At 44.9% G+C, this 21464-nt stretch overlaps 1 protein-coding gene across 3 annotated transcripts; it reads left to right on the top strand.

The window, feature by feature from the left end:
* Nucleotides 1-16282: 16282 nt before the first annotated feature.
* Nucleotides 16283-20708, top strand: ACTC1 (actin alpha cardiac muscle 1; the record flags this gene model as incomplete). 3 transcript variants are annotated; one of them, XM_082834618.1, is made up of 6 exons in its annotated part: nt 16283-16411; nt 17722-17917; nt 18597-18758; nt 18889-19080; nt 19871-20052; nt 20565-20708. In XM_082834618.1, 6 exons carry the CDS (start codon nt 16283-16285, stop codon nt 20706-20708), a joined length of 1005 nt encoding a protein of 334 aa, XP_082690744.1. The 3 variants fall into 3 exon arrangements, with proteins under 3 accessions (XP_082690744.1, XP_082690743.1, XP_082690745.1); XM_082834617.1 differs by having other exon boundaries at nt 17593-17917; XM_082834619.1 differs by lacking the exons at nt 16283-16411; nt 18889-19080 and having other exon boundaries at nt 17593-17917.
* Nucleotides 20709-21464: the final 756 nt, after the last annotated feature.

Below are 21464 nucleotides of genomic sequence, written 5' to 3'. Positions count from 1 at the left end.
AGTTATTAAAGACATCTGACTGAAGTGCATGTGTTTATGACCTGCAATAAACATAGAACAAGCAACCTGTATCCGTTAGAAGGGAGAACAGGGGCTGGCTAGGGGTGACACACAGGAAGGAGTGCTGGGAATCAAGTTGGCTTGGCCTTGTGCTGGAAAGATCTTTTGAAAGGGAATGCCTACAGAGATTAGACGAAAAGGAGAAATGATTTGGCAGGAAAGATTAGAGATAATACTTATGTAGGTCTTCTTTAACTTATTGTACTAATGTTTTCTAGTTTTGTGTACAGAGGTCTTAAATATCTTTAATTGGCTTTAATCCTAGGTATTGATGTTTTCTGATGCTATCTTAAATGGCATATTTTATTTATTTAAAAAAATTTTTTTATTTAAGTATCATTGATTTACAATGTTGTGTTAATCTCTGCTGTGAAGCAAAGTGACTCAGTTATACACATATAAACATTCTTTCTTATATTCTTTTCCATTATGGTTTATCACAGGATATTGAATATAGTTCCCTGTGCTATACAGTAGGACCTTGTCATTTATTCATTCTATATATAATAGTTTGCATCTGCTATCCCCGAACTACCAATCCTTCCCTCCCCCACCTCCCTCCCCCATGGCAACCACAAGTCTGTTTTCTATGAGTCTGTTTATGTTTTGTAGACAGGTTCATTTGTGCTATATTTTAGATTCCACATATAAGTGATATCATGTGGTATTTGTCTTTCTCTTTCTGACTTACTTCACTTATTATGATAATCTCTAGTTGCATCCATGTTGCTGCAAATGGCATCATTTCATTCTTTTTTATGGCTGAGTAGTATTCCATTGTATATATATACCACATCTTCTTTAGCCATTCATCTGTCGATAGACATTTACATTGTTTCCATGTTTTGGCTATTGTAAATAGTGCTGCAATGAACATTGGGGTGCACGTGTATCTTTTTGAATTATAGTTTTGTCCAGGTATATGCCCGGGAATGGGATTGCTGGATCATATGGTAATCCTATTTTTAGTTTTCTGAGGAACCTCCACACTGTTTTCCATAATGGCTGCACCAATTTACATTCCCACCAACAGTGTAGGAGGGTTCCCTTTTCTCCACACCCTCTCCAGCATTTGTTATTTGTAGACTTTTTGATGATGGCCATTCTGACCCATGTGAGGTGGTACTTCATTGCAGTTTTGCTTTGCATTTCTTTAATCGTTCGTGATGTTGAGCATCTTTTCATGTGTGAAGTGGCATATTTTAAATTTTTTTAAAAATGTGTTTATTGCTGACAGGTAGAGATAGAGTTGATTTTTGTATATTGTCCTTTAATTCACTGACTTTGTTATATTCATTTATTAAATTAGTTTGGCTATCAATCCTTTCATATTTTTTACACTCACTGTTATGACAGCTTTGTTTCTTCCTTTCCAATTCTTATACCTTTGACTCTATTTCTTGCCTTAGTGCACTGCTCAGGATCACTGGTATAATGTAGAATAGAAGTGATGCTACCAGGCATCTCTGTCCTCTTTACAGTCTCAGGGAACAAGACACGAATGTGCTGTCTGCTTTAGCTTTGATGTAGATACTCTTCATTAGACTAAGGGTTTTCTTCCTATTCTTTATTTACTAGGAGCTTTTATTATGAATGGGTGTTAACTTTTATCAAATGTGTTTTCTGCATATATTGGATGGATCACGTGATTACTCCCCTGTATTCTGTTAATGTGCTGAATTACACAAACTGATTTTTAAATGTTAAACCAACCTTGCATTCTTTTGTTCTCTGTGCTTTAGTTCTCTATCTTAAAGCTCGTTAATCCTTCCTTCAACTGTGTCAATCTGCTTTTAAGTTTATCCCAGTTATTATATTTATTATGTGCTTCAGTTTTACAATCTCATGTCATTCTTTTTCATAGATTCCAATTCTTTGATGAAATTCTCCATTTTGCCATTTATTTTCTTGAACATATTAATCAGTTTTTAAAAAAATATACTTAACATTCATGTCAGATAATTTCAGTGTCTGGATCTCCTGCTGGCCTCTTTCCATTGTCTCTTACTTTTTTTCTTGTGGGTTTTCGATTATTTGGTCTTGCCAAGTACTCTTTTATTACATACCAGACATTATGTATGAAAAACCGTAGAGATTATTTAAAGCTCTGTAGTATATCTTCCTCCTTTTGATTTTGACAGATAGGGTAAGGCCGGTCACTTTAAACTATCCCGGGACTGAGCTGACTCAGAGTCTGTTTACTGTCAGCCTGGCTTTACTCCTGAGGAGTACCTCCCTGTGGGGCTTGGCTGAGGCCCGGACTTTTTCCTGGGCCAGTCTTTCTTGGCACACCCTATACTCCAACTCTGCCTCTCCCCGACCCCAGCCCACGGAGACTGTTTTCATCTCTGCTCAGTTCTTAGCTTCTGGCTGCCAGCTTCTTCTCAGCTTCTGTTGTAGCTGCCATTCCCCACCCCTGACAAATTGGCAAAGGCCTCAAGGGGAAAAGCAGCAACGTATATCGGGCTACACTCTTTTTTTTTTTTTTTTTTTTTTGGCGGTACGCGGGCCTCTCACTGCTGTGGCCTCTCCCGTTGCGGAGCACAGGCTCCGGACGCACAGGCCCAGCGGCCACGGCTCACGGGCCCAGCTGCTCCGCGGCGTGCGGGACCCTCCCGGACCAGGGCACGAACCCGTGTCCCCTGCATCGGCAGGCGGACCCTCAACCACTGCGCCACCCAGGGACCCCCCGGGCTATACTCTTTACTTCCCTTCTCTCTGATGATCTTGGCCCCTAAAGTCTTCCCTTCCTTGACAGTTCTTCAGTGCCGTCAAATAAATGTTTTTTTTAATGCTGTATCCAACTTTCCTAGTTGTGTTGGATGGGAACATGCTAGTCCATCATAGCCAGTGTGGAGGTTTATATCATTCGCAATTAAGTGTTCATTGACAACATAGAATCAGAGGAATTTTTCAGGTGGGAATAGTTTTCTGTGAAATGTCACTGTGTCAATTAACCTTATGTTAAAAAGTCTTAACTCCTCAGCTGTTTAAATTGAGGAGGTACAACAGGGAGGTCAGAAATGTAGCTATACTTTCATTTTTTTTCTCTGAAATGAAATGATGTGCCTATTTTATCTGTTAAGTTGGGTTCTCAAGCTACCGTACATGGTAATGGTCTAGGGTTTTTTGTTTGTTTGTTTTGTTTGTTTTTTTATAGTTGTAGCTCGTGGACTCTAGATCACAGGCTCAGTAGCTTTGGCACATGGGCTTAGGTGCTCCACAGCATGTGGGATCTTCAGACGAGGGATCGAGCCCATGTCCCCTGCGTTGGTAGGTGGATTCTTAACCACTGCACCATCGGGAAGTCCCGTAATGGTCTAGTTTTTAAACCAGATATTTCATGCATTATTTTCTTTGCACACTTATGAAAGCCTAAAGGAAAGACATATTATTTCTCAAACTATAGACCATTCTACTTGAGCTGCTCCAACTAATATATTATAAATTCATAAGGAGTAGCATTGAGAGGAACACTAGAACAGTCTAAGACATAGGAGAACACAAAATATGTTCAATTTGAAGCATGGAACTCAGACTTCTGCCCCCAAGAGATTGTGATTCCATAGATTTGAAGTAGGAAATTTCCTTTGCAGGTAATCTGAAGATATACTTTGAGAAACACTAGTTTGTAGATTTAACCCTAGTAATTCCCAAGGTTTACTGTTACTCAACTGTGTTATATTTGTTTTATGAAAACAAGAAACTGATCTGAAGTTTTTGGAATTCCATGTACATTTAATTTTTAATGTGCTTACTGTCCAAAATAGTATTCATTGCACCAGTATAGTGTAATACTTAAGTGTATGAGTTTGGGAATCAGATTGCCTAATGTTCAAATTCTAATCCTGTCCTAAATAGCTGTGTGGCTTTGGACAAGTAACCTAACTTCTCTGAACCCTGGTTGGGGATTAAACTGTTGAAATGTATGCAATGCGTTTATCATTGATAAAAGCACTTTTAAAATACTAATTATTACAACAACCTTGTGAGTAGATGGCATAATTTTTCTTGCTTTCCTAGTGGGGAAATTTAAGTCTAGAAAATTTGAGTAAACTATTTAAGCTGAAGTAGTTACGGAGTGGCAGAGGCAGTGGTGAGGCTCAGGTCTTTATGAGCCTATTCGTTGGCTCGTACTCTAAACTTCTTCCCACTATCCAATGTCCTCGACACCCACACCACCTGGTGGGTATAAATGTTATCTCAAGAAACATTTTCCCTAGCTCAGTGCCACTCGGGGTGTTTCTTCAGCATCGGTATCATGCAGGAGCATTTTAGAAATGCAAATACTCATGCCCCACCTCAGGCTTACTGAATCAGAAACTCTAGGGATGGGACCCAGCAATCTGAGGTTTACCAAGCTCTCTGGGTGATTCTGCTGTAAGTTTGAGAAGCACACAAGTAGATCAGTGGTTCTCATCTTTGGCTAGTCATTAGCATTACCTGAGGAGCTTCAAAAAAAAAAAGAAAGAAAAAAAACCCAGATGCCAGGTGCAACCAGACCAATTAAATCAAAATCTATGGAGGCAAGACCCAGCTATCAGCTCCCCAGGTGATTCTATGTGTGGACAAGATTGAGAACAACTGGCCTAGATTTTTGTCTGCTAGATAGCCCCTATCCACAAAACTGATAGTTCCTTTATCCCTTACACACTCCCGCCTTTTTTAGGTTCCCAACAGTCCCTGGGGATATCTCGTAGATGCTCAGGGTAAGGTGTGGACTATGCTCTCTGGCTACTGCCATGCCTAGTCTACCCTGGCCATCATTTGCACAGCCTGTGCCACTTGCTCCCAGCTGCCAACATCCCAGCCTCATAGATGCCTTGTCCCGGTGCTGCGTCTCAGGCTAAACACCATTCACTGCTCAGTGGTGGATCTGGACCAGAGCAGGAAACTGGCTTCCCATCCTCTAAGTTCTGCTCTTTTACTGTGGGATGGCTCTCTTTGTTTGCAAAATAGGCCTTTCAGTTCAAGGTGTTCACCTGCTCCTGGAGTAGCTCAGCTGGGATTTTTTTTTTTTTTTTTTTTTGCGGTACGCGGGCCTCTCACCGCTGTGGCCTCTCCCGTTGCGGAGCACAGGCTCCGGATGCGCAGGCTCAGTGGCCATGGCTCACGGACCCAGCCGCTCCGCGGCATGTGGGATCCTCCCAGACCGGGGCACGAACCCGCGTCCCCTGCATCGGCAGGCGGGCTCTCAACCACTGCGCCACCAGGGAAGCCCAGCTGGAATGTTTTAAAGAGCTACCATGCTATTAATCAGGAGCATCTCTCCTCTCCAATCTTCAGGTCCTATTGCTGAGCCTGCTCGTTGTGCCAGGTTCCACCTTAAGTAGGGATAAACCCTCTTTCTGGAGCTCCTCCATCACACTGCGGTTTGCCTGCTGTCACCAGCATCTTATTCATCAGACCTGCCCATGGACGTTGGAACCGCTTCAGCCTAAATGGCGCCTAACTGCACCTGCCATATCTATAAATTGGGCCAGCCAGTATTCTTGCTATAAATATAGGGAATGAGATATATTTAGTGAGGCTAGTATTTAAATTTCATAACTATGGTAACATGAACATAGGAACTAATTCATTCAGAATCAGACTGAATGGAAAACTGAATTTTGGTGGGTGTACCTTATATTTTATTTTCAATACTTTTATATTTTGAGATAATTGTAGATTTGCATGCAATTATAAAAAAACAGTTGAGAGAGCCTGCATAAGCTTCATCTAGTTTCCCCAATGGAACTAACTATGGAACCATATCACAGCTAGGAAATTGGCACTGATACAATCCATCAACGACATTCAGAGATCACCAGTTTTAGTTTTACATGCACTCATGTGTGTGTCTGTGCATGTATTTAGTGCTATGTAATTTTATCACACACATAGATTGATATGGCCACCGAACTACAGAACATTTCCATCACAAGGATCTCTCATGCCACCCTGCTGACACCACCCTGGTGGGAGAATAGGAGCATTGCCTGCTTCCAACAGGCAGGAAATGTTAAAGCAGCTCCCAGATCAGTCCTACTAACACCACCAGGCAAGAGAATTGGAGAACCACCGCCTGACTCTGCGTGGGTGGGGTGGGGAGGGAGATCAGCTCCCAGTGAAATGAAGGGTGAGCAAGATGAAATTTCCCCTTAGGGTCTGGCTAGGGTAGGGCGGGTATTGCCACAAAGGCTTTCCACATGAGGCTTCTCTTTTGTTGGTTCCTTGACTGGAGGAACAAACTTTTCTTAGAGCTTACTTTATCTGTGTCTGTTGGCAGTTCCAGGATGGAGGCCACTAGAGTTCCTGTCTGGGATTTATGGAAGGCAGTAAAGAAACCTAAAAAACTCATCCCTCATCACCGTCCCAAAGTCCCTAGCAGTCCACCTTCTTCTTTCCTCCTTGGAGTGTTCCTCTGTTTGCTTGTTGTGTTATGTCCACAGTTATAAGAGGGAGGACCTGAGAGGCTCCATCTTGGCTAGAACCAGAAGTCTGATCTATACTTGATTTTTTTTTTTTTTTTTTTTTTTTTTGCGGTACGTGGGCCTCTCACTGTTGTGGCCTCTCCCGTTGCGGAGCACAGGCTCCGGACGTGCAGGCTCAGCGGCCACGGCTCACGGGCCTAGCCGCTCCGCGGCATGTGGGATCTTCACGGACCGGGGCACGAACCTGTGTCCCCTGCATCGGCAGGCGGACTCTCAACCACTGCGCCACCAGGGAAGCCCAATACTTGATTTTTAAGAGGACTAAATAGATAACAGGTATGTTGATACCAATAATTAATTCACAGAAGCAACTTTTCATGATGTTATCATTTTAGTTTCACTCAATACTCTACATGTGTCATAAATATTATGCCATAGTAAGTGACAAGAGTTCATTTTCAAAATGAGACTATTCTGTAAATAACTCCTGAAGCATCAAAGAAAATTAAATTCTCTCTGTCGTTTTGTGTGGGTGTACTTAGACGAGTTTAATTCTCCAAACAATGGTTGTTTTCCACTTAACAAGAAACCTAACAGCGAACCAATTTGGCTAAAAGAGATTTTATTGCACATGGAAAACTTGGAGCAGAGTTAGATAATTGACCAAATATGAGGACAGTTTTAAAAATAGCACCACCGAAGATAAAGATCCTAAACAACACTCAGAGATGCAATGTCTTTCTTCAAGTACGTGGAGCTTATTATGTAGAAATATCCACTGGCTAAGCAAGACAAAAGCATTGATTGAATAAACCACATCTGGATTTCGAGGGAACCCCATTTAGCCACAAAATTGGATTCTTCCTCTTGTTCGTATCTACATTTGCAAAATAAGCATCACTATTTTGATTCTGTTTAGTTAGAAATAATGTTTTTTCAAATCAGAGAGCTTATTCCTTTAAAATATTTTGGTAAGTGATTTGTAAAATGAAAGACTAAGAACACTTTTGAGTTTCCACTTTAGGTGAAAGCAAGCCTGAATCTCCCAAAATTATTTGAAGTCCTTTGTTCAGAATCAGTCACTGAGAACTGAATATCTTCTTGATCGATGCTGAGAATTTAAATAGTGTTCAGAAAAAATAAAATAGTGTTCAGAGAGACTGGAAGGGTAAAAGATACTTTATTGGAAATGACACAAGCTCTGAAAACAGAGTCCTATATTTTCCTAGCAAGACACTTTCTGGTAAAAGGTATATTGGGACACATCACAGTCTCAGGGTGGTGACATTATGAAATGTTATCTAGACCTTCTACTCCCACAAATATCTGAGGAAACAAAGAGCATTTTTCTGTCTTAACCACTGCCCAAGACCAACTTTTTTTTTGATTAAATTTTATTTTTTTTATTGAAGTATAGTTGATTTACAATGTTGTGTTAGTTTCAGGTGTACAGCAAAGTGATTCAGTTATACACACATTCTTTTTCAGATTCTTTTCCCTTATAGGTTATTACAAAATATTGAGTATAGTCCCCTGTGCTACACAGTAGGTCCTTGTTTTTCTATTTTACATATAGTAGTGTGTATATGTTAATTCCAAACTCCTAATTTATCTCTCCCTGCCACCCTTTCCCCTTTGGTAACCATATGTTTGTTTTCTATGTCTGTGGGTCTATTTCTGTTTTGTATATAGCACCAACTTTTTAAAAACTCTGTCTCCATGATTGCAACTGAAGTAGATGCTTGGGGAAGGTGTGCTTGGTCTCTCCACAGTGATCTCCCTATGAAGTAGAGGAAACAGAAGGAATAAAACTCTTACTCATGACGGATTCTCTCAGTTTCACGTAAACGTGTTCCACGTGAGAAAGTAGGCGAGCTTAACATTTAAGCTTTCACGTTTAGTCAGAATAAAGGTTAGTTTCCAGGTAGATCAAAGAAAACTCTGACTACACAAAGATATAAACTATGGAACAATATTTTAGGGTTTGCTCTTTAGGCCTGAAGCATGGGCCCTTCTAGAACACTGGAGCTGTTCTAATAAACAAGGGTTTCTGCCTCTTGGGATCGCTTTTGCCATTTCCATTACCATTTTGGGGCCCACACCCCTGAGTTGGACAAAATGAGCACAGTTTACCTAAAGTTTTCCATTGCCCGGTGTGGAAGCAAAGCCTCAGCCCTTGTACCGGTATCTACAATGTGTTTCCGATTTATCATCTTCCGTTTTCTATTCAGATAGAAACTCATGGGAAGGGTGGAGGGGATATAGGTCTGCACCCCCATCACCATCTCCCTACCTGCTCTCCTCATCTCTCCCACCACCTTGGGCTGCCGGTTTAGTGATGTGATCCTTGAGTGGACACAGAAGGGACTGATTGTGCCAGCCTAAGGGCTTCCTTTCTGCACCCGCAGGAGTAGGGCTCTGGACAGAGGATACGGAGTGAAGACGGCTCTACCCACTGGTGGAGAGATGAGCCTAGCATGAATCTTTTGTGACAGTTATAAATATTGAGCTACAATATTATACAGCAACTGGAACCTCTCCCTGGAAAATAGCACATTTAAATAGAGTTTGCAAAAGGGTTAACTGAACAGAGGACACCCTTCCTGTTCACCCATAAAGAATGTTCTCAGCTGAGGACTACCCAGTCCTTGCAGGTGTGTCTTGGGTGATATGATGCTGTATCTGGTTACATCCTTTGGGTCATGCTCATAATTGTTCTGATCACTTGTCAAAGCCACAGCAGGGGTCAACGGCAGATTCTTTTCTCAGTTCTCAAAGGCTGGCTCGTCTCTCTGAAATGCCACACACACGGAGACCTACTTATTTGTGTGAGTGCCAGTATTCTCAATCGAGTAACTGCTCGAGACACCTTTTCAGCTGTTTTTATTTTGGAGGAACAATCTCGGTTTCCTGCCTCTGGTTAACACAGGGGATTGGCTTTAGGGAAAGCCTTTATTTTTATTATTTTTTCATTTATGAAATTAGAGTCTGTAAATGTAAGAGGAATTGGTTATTTGTAGACCTAACCAAGAGGAGTTTGGAAATACTCATCATAAAATAGCTGTAAATATTCCCTAAAGCAACTGCTTTCAGACTCTCCACAGAAAGACAAAGCCTACAGTAATATATGTGGTTTAGTTTTATGTTCATGATAGATTCCTCTTTTTAGACTGTAATTTTGAAACAGTTCAACAGCTGAGTTGGCAACTAAAACCCACCCTCTAAAACATATAAGTGAAATGTGGATGCTATAATCCTAAGGGCAGAGCCTGCTCCCAGTTTGGCATTCTTTGGTTCCAGCTGTTGACTAGAGATAGTTAGATTATAACAGTAAAACCAGAAAATGCTGTTAATGCAAATTCCTTGCATTGCATGTCTCTCTTTAAAGAGCAAGTGGACATTCTTGCAAACGACCAGAATAGGAGGCTATTTGTCTTTTCTCAGCCCAGCGACTGTAAGTAGATATGGAAGGCAAGGCCTCATGAATTTTATGTCACATTTAATTTTATTTTAAGGAGGTTAAAATAGACGGCTTTAAAGCCTCAACCAGGCATGTCATTTTCTTTGTCCTTCTCTGTTCAGTGTTTCCTAGTTCACCACAACAAGCACTTACAATTTTCATGGTGAGGGAAAGGTTATTTTAGATCCCCAGTTATACATACCATGACGTTAAGACGAAAATTAAAATGATACAATCCCTTATACAGTACCTTATATAGACAAAGCGTGTTTTCATGAAGCAATATATGCTTGCATGGGGATGGAAGAAACCGGCAGACATACGCAAGGCATCTTGGACTCTTGGATACTTGTACAGTGATCACTCCAATTTCAGTTATTCTCTCCATGGTCCCCATGAGTTCATTTTTATCTGTCTATCTATCTATCCATCTATCCTTTGTTTTCTCTCACAAAAGATGTATGACAGCTTACAAAGATAGATGGACAAATAAAATTTAATAGTGGAAGAAAAAGGAAAATGAAAAATAGATGTGGGTGTGCAAGATAGACGATAATGATTTGTAATCATGTTAACAATTGGGCCACAAGTGTAGTTTTCTAAGATTTTTCTTGGCCACTGCCAAAAGAAAAATCTGGTTGGTCACTAGATTCAGGATCTACGGGATCAAAACAAACCATTTACTTGGTAGAAGCCCTTTGTTCTTGGAACTAGAGCCAGACAGGAAATTCTTCTAAGAGGCTCATCAAGAAGACCGTATCCTGTGATGAACATCCGTGACAACATCTTTGCAATAGAGGTGGTGACCTATTTCTTACACAACGCGCCCCCCCCCATGTAGGCTGGTGCCATCATATTCAAGAGCAGGTCTGTAAAAATGGATTCTGCAGATGGCAGTCAGTCCAGCTTCATCTAGAATCTGACCATGTACACATATGAAGTCTCAGGATAGTGTATGGACCCAGTCTGTACTTAATAAATGTAAGCAATTCGTATTATTGCTACACGCTGTTGCGTGTCAGATGTGTGCCTACTTTTGATGGCGAAGAGATGGGCTCCACACATGCAGCGGAGTGAACTTGGTGGGCAAGAGCATCTCTGAGCTCACAGCTCTCACCTCCCACGCACTTGTGTGATCTCAAAATGCAGCCGCGTTCAAGTTGGGTGATGCCACATGTGGGCTCTCTAGGGAAGACAGGCTTGCTCCAGGTAATGCTTGAAAAGCCGAAACTCCATAGTTACAGCCAGTATGGGGAGGAAGCCAAATCTGAGCTAAGTGGAGTACCTTCCCAGCAGAAACTTGCCAGCTTCAGCTCTTCATTCTAGGAAGATTCAGACTCCTTTTAAGGAGTTAAAAAGATGAGAAGTCCTTTGGGATTTCCCAGGATAAAAGAGAGTGAAGATTTGGCTTTTCGCTCATTAGTCCCAGGTGGCTCCGAGATCCAGAAGGATCTCCCTTCTACATTCTGCTCCCCTTCCCTCATCCTCCCTGTCTTGCCCTCTTTTTCTAAATCTCATTAAATGGTTCATCACAGTTGGTCCTATCATGTCAGAAGGCAGTGACTGCCAGAACCTGCCTAGAACAGAATTCATCTGGAGTTGAAATACCCTCCCCCTGGGTTAATCTCCTCGGTGGTTGCACGTAAAGCACGGGCAGCATGTGGTGGAGATTAGGCATGCCTTGGTGTTGAATTCTGAGCTCCAGGATGTGTGTGGGCCTGCATCCCTCACAGCCACGTCACTTTCTTCTTTTAATGAAAGCTGAAACCCAGCTCCTGCCAGAGGACAGTGGGAGTGAACAAATGTGTAGGAAAAGAAAATAGAAATGGTTAGGAAGGCTGGCTGCCCGACCCCTGGTCTGGGCTAGAAACAGCCCACCCCCTCCTTCCTAGCCCATGGAATGCAGGAGGGGCTGCAAGAGAAGCCAGGAGGGCTCCTGGGGAGGAATTAAGTGTGGTTCCGTATGTTTCTGGCTTCTCTGTAAATACTGGACACCTCCGAATGGAAGAACAGCTGAGAAGAGTGACTGCTAATCCCCCAGTGCCAGGAGGAGGCCTGCCTCTCCCTTCTAGATCCCAGCAGATGGTGGATGAAACAGGCTTCCCTTGAGGCAAGGGCAGCAGGAACTGTCCCACCTTCTGTTCCTTCAGCCAGCCCTGCACGTCTCCCTCATGGCCTGTCCCTGCCCAGAAGGGCCTCGCCGGCCCTCGAGAGCCTTGGGGACACGCCCCGGCTTTGGCTTTCGCCGTCCGCCTGGGATGCTCAAGGTCAGCCAAGCTGGACTCGGGCCAGCACTGGCAGCTTGGGAAGCCTTCAGCGAAATTCCGCGGGCCTGGGGAAGAACAGCCAGGCAGTGTCCCCACGTCTCTCCCTCTGTGAATTACCTGGGGAAGAGGGGCGGTGACTTATTTAAAATGCACAGGCACTCTTCCAGGATGAAACCTGGGAATCTGAATTGCTGTTAGAGGTAACTTGGCTGCAAGTGGTTCTAGCATTCTACTTGGGGAAACAGCAGCCCCAGTGGACTGGAAGGCATTTGGGGTGGTGGATAGGAACAGGGTGTCGTCTGGTGCCTGGATTTGAAGCCTTACTCTTCCGTTTGCTCAGCCGTGTGACCTTGAGCAAAGCAGGTGCAACGGTTCCCTACCTCATAGGATACAAACCAGTCTTTCTCAAACTGCAGGGCACAGCCATTCTCGGGTTTTTAAATCAATTTAGTCATAATTCATATCAAAAAATGTAACTGGGAGGTTGGCTACACAGCAATGTGAATGTGCTTAACGCTACTGAACTGTACAATTTTAGTTGGTTAAGGTGGTACATTTTATGTTAAGTATATTTTACCGAAATTTAAAAAAAAGAGAAATGTCTAGACTGTACCACAGAAGGTTAAGTCATTTTTATATACTTAAGTAGACACGACAGAAGCCAATCTCAATTTTCCAATTAAATGGATCCCTGAAAAAATTGTGTCAAATGAAAATCAGTCATTGAATCTTATTTTCCATTGACTTATAATTTAAGTCAATATATAAAAACAGCGTTTGGAGTTTTAAAACGTGGAAATTGAGCAGTATTGCAATGAACAAATATCAAACCATCATAGATATTTAAGGGGAAAAAAGTGTTCTTACCCTAAATATAGTGCATAAGAAACTATGTTTTGTTCTAAGTGGGAAAAAGTGAAATTGTTTTTAAACATTTTAAGGGTGAAGATTATTTCATGAAACTGGTCTCAGTGTTCCACTGACCTACCCACCCCTGCTCCCGGGCAGACTGATTCCTAGGTGGGTGGACTGGAATTGGCCTCCTGCGCCCTGCAAGTATTTACAAAGGATTCAGGGAATAACCGTGGTGTTCAGTGATCTGCTAGACTTTCCAGGAGTTCCCTTTACACATATGGCAGTGAATGTGGGAATGTGCCACCAGTCACTCCCAAGGAGAAACTCTTTCTTTCACACTAGTGTTAATGCACTTCAGTCCTACTCTGCTTTAAAAATAATGAAATACTTCCTCAGGAAGGCTTTCTCTGAACCCTCTTTTGAATCCCTCTTTTTGTGACTATCCCAATGTTTCCCTCATTCTTCCTAGTGTGTACCATACCTGTCCCTGACTTGTCTGTAGCTGCTCTGCAGTACGAGTCCTGCTCTGTTTTATTTCTGTCTTCCAGCGACTAGCACAGTTCTTGTGCCATAAATATTTGCTGAATCAATAAGTGAATGACATTGACCCAAATCTTCAAAAGTGAGAGCTATAGCTGCCCCCAAGAGTATCATTATTACTGAATTGTAATAGTTACAATTTGCTTTGTATCTTCTATGTGGCTTATATCACTTGTCTCTAATTATTACAATAACTAATCATCTCTGCCTGAAAAGAGTTACTGTGTCCTTTTTCAGAGGGGAAAATTGAGGCTTATGAAAGTGAAGTGACTTGCCCAAGAGCAAAATAGGTAGTAAGTGACAGAGGCGGGATTCAAACCTAGGGATGTTGGGCTGTAACACCCGTCCCATTTCTCCTTCTTTTTGGTTCTTCTGCATCTGCCTGAGCCAAAACAGCTCCTCTCTTTGCATCCTGTCAACAGGCATTTTCGCTGAGAAAGGCCTACCGTGTGGCAGAGGGTGATTCCAGCTGGCGTGACCCTCACCTGGCTCCATCACCCAGCCGCCCTCATACTTTCTTCTCCAGACCAACCCAAACATGGTTGGGGAGCTCAGCGGGGAGGGCCCAGCATTCCCCAGTCTGGACAAGTATCTAATCAGCAGGCCTCCTTAGCATATCAATCCAAGACCACTCCAGAGATGGATGCCTGGGCCCAGTTTCTATTTTTAACTGGTGTGAAGGGGAGGAAAAACACAAGCATTAAAAATCAAAGTGCCAGTGAAGAACTGAGAATACAGGGCAACCCAGGGCAAACCAGTGATCTGTGTCCTTATGTCTCTCTGTTTCTTTCTCTTCTCCTTGATTCAAGTAATCCCTTTCTCCAAAGTCTCAAGATCCTCCACAAAGAAGCTGCTGTCATTTATACCAGTGCTTCTCACACTTCAACATACATATGACTCAACTGAGCATCTTGCTAAAATGCAGATTCTGATTCAACAGTTCTGGGGTGGGGCCTGGGACTGCTTTTCTAATTCATTCCTGGTTATGACCATACCGTGCATCCCGGTGATATGTTCAGTCGGTTGAAGTCGCTGTTATCTTCTTGACAAGAACATTTCTCTTTCAGTCTTGTCTTTGTCTGGAATAAACGCTTTTGCGTTATTAAGATGAATGTTCATCTCTCCACCAGCAAGTGGACAAGCAACCCTTGGCATTTGTTCCTTCATTCCCTTTGGCAGCAGGGGAGTCTTTCCTGGCCTAAAGGCAGGAGTCTGAGTTTGAGAAAAACCCTGGAATCATGGAGGAGAGCCCCCTGATGTCCCAGCTGGGGTAAGCCTGCCCTCTCCTCCAACAAGACTGGGCAGGCTCTCACAGCAGCTGTTTCCAGCCTCTTTCCCTGACCAGCCCCTGAGCCATGCGTAAATTGGGGACCAAGGTGGCCTTGGTTAATCTCAGCTTTCTGCACAGCCCCAGCTCTCCGAGTTGTCATGCAGGTTGGTGGGGACTAAGCCAGGAGGGTGCCCTGTCCCAGGCACCCCTTTTCTGGCCACCCAAATGTGCTGCTGTGGTGCTCTTTGGGCCCACGAGGACTGCCAGGACTCTGCTCCCCCAGCTCTCCGTCCGGGAAGATGAGAAGCTGCCGTCACTCCCCTGCTGCCCTGGCCCAGCTGTCAGGACCCCTCAGCAGAGGGCGTGGTGCCAAGCCTTCCCCCTTGCGTGTGGCTTGCTGTCTCTTAGGCTGGCGGGGCTGCGGCGAAGCCAGCCACAGCACACCCAGGGGGCACCTCCACCCAAGAAGGGGGAGGGGGCGGGCTGGCGTCACCCGGTCTTCCCCTGCCCCCTACCCTTCACCGCCTGCCCCTCCCTAGCTCCCTATTTGGCCATCCCCCTGGTTGCCCCCTCCCCTTCCTTACATGGTCTGGGGGGCCCCCGGGCTGATCCTCTCCCCTGCCCTTGGCTCCATGAATGGCCTCGGCGCTCCTCAGTGGTGCGAAGGCGACCAAATAAGGCAAGGTGGCCGACCGGGCCCCCCACCCCTGCCCCCGGCGGCTCCAACTGACCCCGTCCATCAGCGCGCTATAAAGCCGCGCGCCCCGCGCGGGGCACCAGCGCCTGCCACACCGCCCGAGCAGCCGAGCCGAGCCCGCCCCGCGGACGGTGAGTCAGCGCCGCCCGCCCCGCGCCTGAAGCCGGTGCCCCGCGCCCCCGCCGCTCCATCACTTTTTTTCTCCTTAAGACCAAACTTTTCATTTGGTTCTAACTTCTTTTGTCCTGGGTCTCGGTCTTCACTGGAGAGAGGCGCGTGGAGGGGTAGCCTTGGGCCCCAGTGGGGCTTTTGGGGTCCCCGCTGCCGTGTGCTTTTCCCTCCAGCTGGGGCTCGAGCATGGATCGGGGTGTGGATGGGCCCGAAGTGGCTTCCCGGTTCGTGAGAAGGCGAAAATGTAAAGGGCCGGGGAGGACCTGCTAAGGGGTGACCGTCCCTCTTGCACTGGGGCAGGGGAGGAGCCTCCTGGCCTGGGAGCCTGGGCGGTTCCTCTCCCCTGCTCTGCAGCTTCTTCCCACGCTCCTTTTTCTGCCCCGAGGGGAAGGGAGACGACAGCGTCCCCCGCCCGCCTCCCCTGCCCGGGGACCCCCATCTGCCCTGTCCCTTCCTCCGGGGACGCGGACGAGGCCAGCCCCGCAGGCACTGAACGTAGGCCGCCTTGCTCTCCTCCATCCGTAGACCCACTGAAGCTTCGCCAAGATGTGCGACGACGAGGAGACCACCGCCCTGGTGTGCGACAACGGCTCCGGGCTGGTGAAGGCCGGCTTCGCGGGCGACGACGCGCCCCGCGCGGTCTTCCCTTCCATCGTGGGCCGCCCGCGCCACCAGGTAAACTTCCCACCCCGCACAGCCTGCCCTCACCTGGAGCCGTCTCCAGCCCCACTCCACACCCCTTCCCGCCACCTCTTCGGCCCAGCAATCCAGGAAATGTCTCACCTGCCCCTCTTGTTCCATGAACTCATTAGGTCAGATAGGAAACGCCGGATTCGCCTCCAATCTCAGCCCAGACAAGCAATACTCACACCCTCCAGCAAACCAGGAAACGTGCAGCACCGCCCCCCCTCCCCCAGTCCACTTCAGGGACACAGCTCTGCCAGGGGTCCAACTTCCTCTTGTGAAAAGGCGGCAGCTTCTCTTTTCCACTCCTGACCTGCATTTTTAGTCCTCAGTATCTTCTCCAGCTCTTATACATCTCACTTTACTCCTTGGCCTCCCTTTTCAGTCCTGTTCAAAACTCAGAAAACTACAACATATCCGAACCAACCAGGAGCCAAGCCACATTGCTTCTTCTTGTTCACAGCCAGTTTATAGGGATCCCAAAATGTAATCCATCTGCTTCCTGGCTGTTGCATTTTTAGAAGCCGGTTATGACAGAGGCAGTAAAGTGCCATGGTGACAGTGACATACCACCTTGTTTATTAAAAGAAATGCCACGCTCTCTGGCTTTGCCTCGGTGCCTGGCCAGACACGCTGCCAGGAAGGAGAGTGGTATTCCTCAGTGTTGGCGGACCATGCGTACTCCAGGACAGCTCTAGGAGGGCTGGATTTCCCAGACAGGATGGTAATAGCATATCAGTCCATCTTTTTATGTTTACTTGATGAATGTCAAACTCTTTCCTTGGGAGAAATACAGTGTGTCATTAATTCAGTCATTCCACAGTGTAGTCATTTATATTCCAGTTGACATAGGTGATGAGCTTAATAATTGAATGAAGGCATTATGGTATTTTAAAAATGAGGTGAGGCTCTGCTTCTTCCGTGAAATAGCTTCATTTCTCCCCATCCCTAGTTATATTCTAAACAATAGAATTATACCTCTTGGGGGTGGGGAGAAGGTACAAGATTAACTATAAATGATATTTCTGAATTGGGGTAAATTCCTATTGTTTCTTATTTCTCGTATTCATAAGATGTCACTTGACTTGGACAGTTACACAGAAATGAATAAGGCATTGATTATATTCCTGACATGGTGGAAGCTTGATCTTCTCATTACTTTCTTCTTGTAGGGAGTCATGGTGGGTATGGGTCAGAAGGATTCCTACGTAGGTGACGAGGCCCAGAGCAAGCGAGGTATCCTGACTCTCAAGTACCCCATTGAGCACGGCATCATCACCAACTGGGATGACATGGAGAAGATCTGGCACCACACCTTCTACAATGAGCTCCGCGTGGCCCCTGAGGAGCACCCCACTCTGCTCACTGAGGCCCCACTGAACCCCAAGGCCAACCGTGAGAAGATGACCCAGATCATGTTTGAGACCTTCAATGTCCCCGCCATGTACGTGGCCATCCAGGCGGTGCTGTCCCTGTATGCTTCTGGCCGTACCACAGGTGTGTTGGGATTGTGAGCTAGTCCCTGATTAATTACATTCCCAAGTCTTCGACCTTGCTGGGAATCAGTCTCCCCAGTGAGGAAGGAATGATCCCTTTCCTCACGCTCCCTGGGAAGGTGTCTCTGCTAAGGGAGAGGGGTAACAATAATACCCTGAGGTTGGTCTCAGAGCACACTTATTTCTAAGAACTGAAAGAATACGGAGTTAGATCCTCCCCTTGCCTAAAGTATGTGATGTCACATATTGAGGCTTTGCACAACTATCAACCTGGAATGCAGCAGTCATTGGTGTGTGTTCACACCATCACAGCCCCTGGGCACACATCCCTACAGGGTCTGAGTCAAAAAAGAGAAGAACACGTGTAAGTTAGAGGAGAGGAAAGAAAAACACGCCTGGTTGCTTGCATAAGGTGCTAATAGCTGGTAAGAGGGATGGTCATTTGAAAGTGTCCTGGGGAAATGTTTCTACTACAATATTTAAGAGGATGAACTGTTGCTGGCTTCAGATTTGGCATCCATTATGCTCATTTTTATTCTTCATGTGTAAGGGATCTGATTTTATCTGGATCCTTGCCCAGCGCTAGTATCTCTTAGCCAGGATTGGAAGTAGGCTTTGACATGGTTAAAGCAGTGGTGCCCTCAGAGATTTACCTTGTTCTTGTGGATTTTCTCTGACAGGCATTGTTCTGGACTCTGGGGATGGCGTAACCCACAACGTCCCCATCTATGAGGGCTATGCCCTGCCCCATGCCATCATGCGCCTGGATCTAGCTGGTCGGGATCTCACTGACTACCTCATGAAGATCCTCACTGAGCGTGGCTACTCCTTTGTCACCACCGGTGAGTGTGTGTGTATCTCATCTGCTGTAGTATGTGTCTTGTTTTTTACCCTCCCCCAGCGAACCCCCCGACCTCCTCAAGGTTGATTTCATCTTTCAGCGCTTAACTGTGACACGCTTTATTTCTGCAGCTGAACGTGAAATTGTTCGCGATATTAAAGAGAAGTTGTGCTATGTCGCTCTGGATTTTGAGAATGAGATGGCTACGGCTGCTTCTTCCTCCTCCCTGGAGAAGAGCTATGAACTGCCTGATGGCCAAGTCATCACTATTGGCAATGAACGCTTCCGCTGCCCTGAGACGCTCTTCCAGCCCTCCTTCATTGGTGAGTTGTAGGGTCTGGTGCAGAAACACCGCTTGGTGGCTCCCAGGGTGAAAGCTATTATAATCAACAATGATTAAGGGGCCCTTGTGTTAAAAGAAGTCATAGCTGGGAGTCCCACACAGCTCAGCCTCAGGTCCCGATGGCTTCTTACAGGGATGGCCATCACTGCTCCGTAGCAATGATATGATAAAGGATGACCCACTGGCTTCATCTCAAAATAAGGAATGAGACAGAGTAGTAACTGAATAATCCATATCTATCTGCAAGGAAGAGATGATGACTCAAGAGTGCTGCCTTATTCTGATATGTTCCGTCACCAAGTAGCTGGACGTTGCTTTCATCACTCATTATTAAGTGTAACAACACTCCAACTCATAGTAATAACTGGACCTTTGTATGTCACCAAACATCTTTCCTAAGGAGTGATTTCCAAGAGGAAGCTTGTCAGGATCTTATTTTAGTCCATAAATAAGAATTGCATTAATTTACCGTAAATGTGTGTCTCCTCCTTTTCTAATCCATCTCCATACTCTGATGGGTACAGCAAGTGTTCCCTCCAAACAGGTGCTAAACACAGTTGTTTGTTTCTTGGCAGTCTGTTGTGGATTTACTGTCTGCACTTTTAAGACACCTGTTCCACAAAACCCTGCAATGTGTCTTACAGAGGAACATATGTTTCAGAGACAAATGGTGACAGTTTACCAGCATAGAGGGGTACTATTCTCTTCCCTCTACCCTGGCCCCCTGGCCTGAGGGCTTTGTGATTTTTCTTTTTTACACTTGTTCCTAGGTATGGAATCTGCTGGCATCCATGAAACAACTTACAACAGCATCATGAAATGTGACATTGATATTCGCAAGGATCTGTATGCCAACAATGTCTTATCTGGAGGTACCACCATGTACCCTGGTATTGCTGATCGCATGCAAAAGGAAATCACTGCCCTGGCTCCCAGCACCATGAAGATCAAGGTGAGTGGGGGAAGCAAAACGGTCTCTCCGTATTCCAAGCAGAATTCCTAACGCCTTTCCCCTCACCGCCTAGCTTCCCGTTTCCCATAAACTTTTAGCTTTTCTAACACTTTCTCTGATTTTTCTAGCACTTTTCCCAAGATAGGAGACTTGGAAGCACTTTCAAGCAGTGGATAAAAATAAATCTTTGAAGGAAAAAAAATATCTAAATCTTTGAACACATTTTAAAAGACCCCAGCTTTCGGGCTAGCCTCCACCATGCATGTAGCTTATTGCCACATTATATTCTGTTTCAGAGAAGTGGGGAAGTTCTATTTTATAGTGACTTTGATAGTGGAAATGATGAAATAGAGGAAATGCATTAAACTTGACTCAGCCATATTCATTTGTGGGAATGAAGTATCACATTACAGTGAATTGATCACCAATATACTTTCTGTGAATCTCCCCAACATGCGCTCTGTTGCTTGGAACTTCAGAGTTCACTGGTGGTTTTTGTTTTCTTTCTGCAGATTATTGCTCCCCCTGAGCGTAAGTACTCTGTCTGGATTGGGGGCTCCATCCTGGCCTCCCTGTCCACCTTCCAGCAGATGTGGATTAGCAAGCAAGAGTATGATGAGGCAGGACCATCCATTGTCCACCGCAAATGCTTCTAAGGTGCCTTCTCTCTTAGTCTACCTTATGTTCAGGATGACGGTATGATGCTTCTTGGAGTCTTCTGAACCACCCTCCCTCATCTCTCATCAATCATTGTACAGTTTGTTTACACACGTGCAATTTATTTGTGCTTCTAATATTTATTGCTTTATAAATAAACCAGACCAGGACTTGCAACCTACAAAAGCAAACCTCTCTTATTTCTTTTTGGGGTTTGGGGTTTGGGGTAGGAGTAGGATGGGGCCAGTGTTTGTGTACTCAGTCTGTGAACTCGTATATTGGCGGCCTTGACACCGGGAGCATTGTAATATCACAGCACCACAAAGTTCATCAGATGAATTAGTGTGACTTTTAGCTGAGAGTTACAATATTAAATTTTGATTTTACCCTTTGGGACAGAATCATGAGGATATTTCATATCGGAAAAGCAGATTAGGTTTAGCTCCACATAAGCGAGAAACAGAATTGGAGAACACAATTCTCTAAGATTCGTTTCTATGATGACACTGAAAATTGTTGTCTTAGCACATGTTCCAGTTGTTTTTGTGACTTTGCAGAAACCACGTAGATATTGGTAATGAGAAAGTCAAAGATTATTTTAAACAGATTAGTTTCAATTCTCATTCTCTTCAGTTATCTTCCTGAGGGCCATGCATGTTAACAGTGAAACACGGAGGCCAGCTGACAGATAAGCCCAGCCATGTCCCATTCCAAATATTCCCTAAATAAATCAAGACCACTGGGCATGTTCAAAA

The sequence above is a fragment of the Leucopleurus acutus genome, assembly GCF_964270905.1.
Source record: "Leucopleurus acutus genome assembly, chromosome: 1".
In the NCBI taxonomy this organism is placed as follows: domain Eukaryota; kingdom Metazoa; phylum Chordata; class Mammalia; order Artiodactyla; family Delphinidae; genus Leucopleurus; species Leucopleurus acutus.
The sequence above is the reverse complement of the archived record's forward strand: the minus strand, read 5'-3'. Positions and strand labels throughout refer to the sequence as shown.